The 2,063-nt window shown below is 50.8% G+C and overlaps 1 protein-coding gene across 1 annotated transcript in view; it reads left to right on the forward strand.

Moving 5' to 3' along the window:
- The window catches only part of ANKRD24 (ankyrin repeat domain 24), a 22,890-nt gene extending 22,001 nt beyond the window's left edge, over positions 1 to 889 (forward strand). The window contains exon 18 of the mRNA XM_042782336.1: positions 629 to 889. Coding sequence (XP_042638270.1) covers positions 629 to 889 — 261 coding nt within the window. The remainder of the gene's footprint in view (positions 1 to 628) is intronic.
- Positions 890 to 2,063: the final 1,174 nt, after the last annotated feature.

Here is a 2,063-nt window from a genome sequence, read left to right on the forward strand (position 1 = left end):
AGTTTTTCCCCAGGATCAAATTCTGCAAACTTTAACATTGCAATAATCTTGATATTTTTGTGAAAATGCAGTCATCAACTTTTTGACATTGATTTGTTGTTGCCCCTTCTCCCATTTTGTAAGAAATCTATAAACCACACCACCGGCAGGGAGATTGTCATTAGCAATGATAATATCACCAATCCCGATGCAGCGCTAACTACGCGCCAGGCACTGTTCTAAGCACAGTCCGCGCCTTTGCTCATTTTAATCTCGCAACCGCGCTATGAAATGGGAGGTGGTTAGTATTCCCATGTTACAGATGAGGAAACTTAGGCAGAGAGCGATTAAGTCACTTTCCCAAGGCCACGGAGCTGGCAGGTTGTAGGTGCAGGGCAGGGTCAGACGTTCGCAGTACCAAGGGAAACCCAGAATTTTCACGGGTCAGACCCCTTCAGGTCAGTATTGAGTCTTTGGGTCAAACTAGTGGGACTTTAAGGGCCTTGAACCAAAATCGAAAGACCAGAAGGGCCATGGGGTTCAAGCATTTTGGAGTCCAGACCTGAGGGTGCAGACCTCTTCAGGATCCGAACATCCTCGGGGCCCACGTGTCCTCAGAGTCGGAGTCACACGTGGGCTTGACTTGCAGGTGCAGCGGGAGGCACTGTTCATGAAGAGTGAGCGCCATGCGGCCGAGGCACAGTTGGCCACCGCGGAGCAGCAGCTGCGGGGGCTGCGTACGGAGGCCGAGAGGGCACGCCAGGCCCAGAGCCGCGCGCAGGAGGCCCTGGACAAGGCCAAGGAGAAGGACAAGAAGGTGGGTGCCCCCTCTCCTGCACTCAGCCCAGAGGGCCCTGCTCAACTCCGCGAGGTGAGGGGCTCTAAGAATATCCCACCTAAAGGAGCTTGAGGAATCAGCCCATTTTACAGATGGGACACTGAGACACAGGGGAGGGCGGGGCTCAGCTGCAGCCACTCAGCAAGTCTGGCGCACAGGTTATTGTTCCAACTGCTAGTTATAACCACCGTGAATTTATCCAGCGCTGACTGCACGGCAGGCCATGTGCCGTGCACTTAAAGCCACCTCAACATGTTAAGTAAGATATTAACACGTTGATGAATGGGCGTGGCTTGTGCCAATACAACTTTATCTAAAAACCGTTTGCTGGCATCAAGTCAACTCAGCTGTGCTCCGTAGGGGTTTCAATGGCTCATTTTTTTGGATTCACTATTAATTCTCACACCCAGTTTCCATAAAATTGGTGTTTTCAGTATCCTCATTTGAGAGAATTGAGCCACAGAGAGGTGAAGTCATTTGCCCAGCGTCACACAGCCATGTAACAGTTCAGCTGAGATTGAAGTCCCTCAGCCATGTGTTTGGTGATGGTGGCGGTGGCAACTATAATGCTGCTGATGCAATGACAGTCTCTGGCCGCTGGGTCAGGCAGCTTCCAGACATGATCACTTTCAATCTTCCCACACCCCAAGGATCCAGACAGCAGTTTTAGCAGCATGTTTCAGATGAAGAAATAGGCTTTGAGAGGGGAAGTGAGTAGCTCAAAGTCACACAGCATGTTACTGGACAATGGGTGGACCCGCAGAGCTCTGGGCACTTTAGCACATAGAGTCCCAACCCTGTTTTTCTTGGGGGGGGGGTGCATTTAAAAATTGTGATTTGGGCGAAAGTTTGCAGAGCAAATTAATTTTCTATGGAGCAGTTCATTCACATTTTGTTTCATGACATTGATTGCAGTCCCCACAATGCATCAGTCCTTTTCCCACTTTCTCCCTGTATCAACCTTGTTTTGCTGTGTGACCTTGAGCAAGTAACTCACCTCTCTGAACCTCAGTTTTCTCTCCTGTAAAGTGGGCATAAAATCATCACAGGGTCTATACAAAGCAGAGTGCTTCAGCCTCCACACTAGTGACATTTGGAGTGGATCCTGCTCTGTGGGGGGTGTCCTGTGCCCTGCAGGGTGGGGAGCAGCATCCCTGGTCTCCACCCCTTGATGCCCGTAGCATCCCCTCCAGTCGTGACAACCACAAATACATCACCCAGTGTCCCCTGGGGGCAGAATCACCCC

This window comes from Orycteropus afer, unplaced genomic scaffold (genome assembly GCF_000298275.1).
Source record: "Orycteropus afer afer isolate SDZICR_OR568_19922 unplaced genomic scaffold, OryAfe1.0 scaffold00291, whole genome shotgun sequence".
NCBI lineage: Eukaryota > Metazoa > Chordata > Mammalia > Tubulidentata > Orycteropodidae > Orycteropus > Orycteropus afer.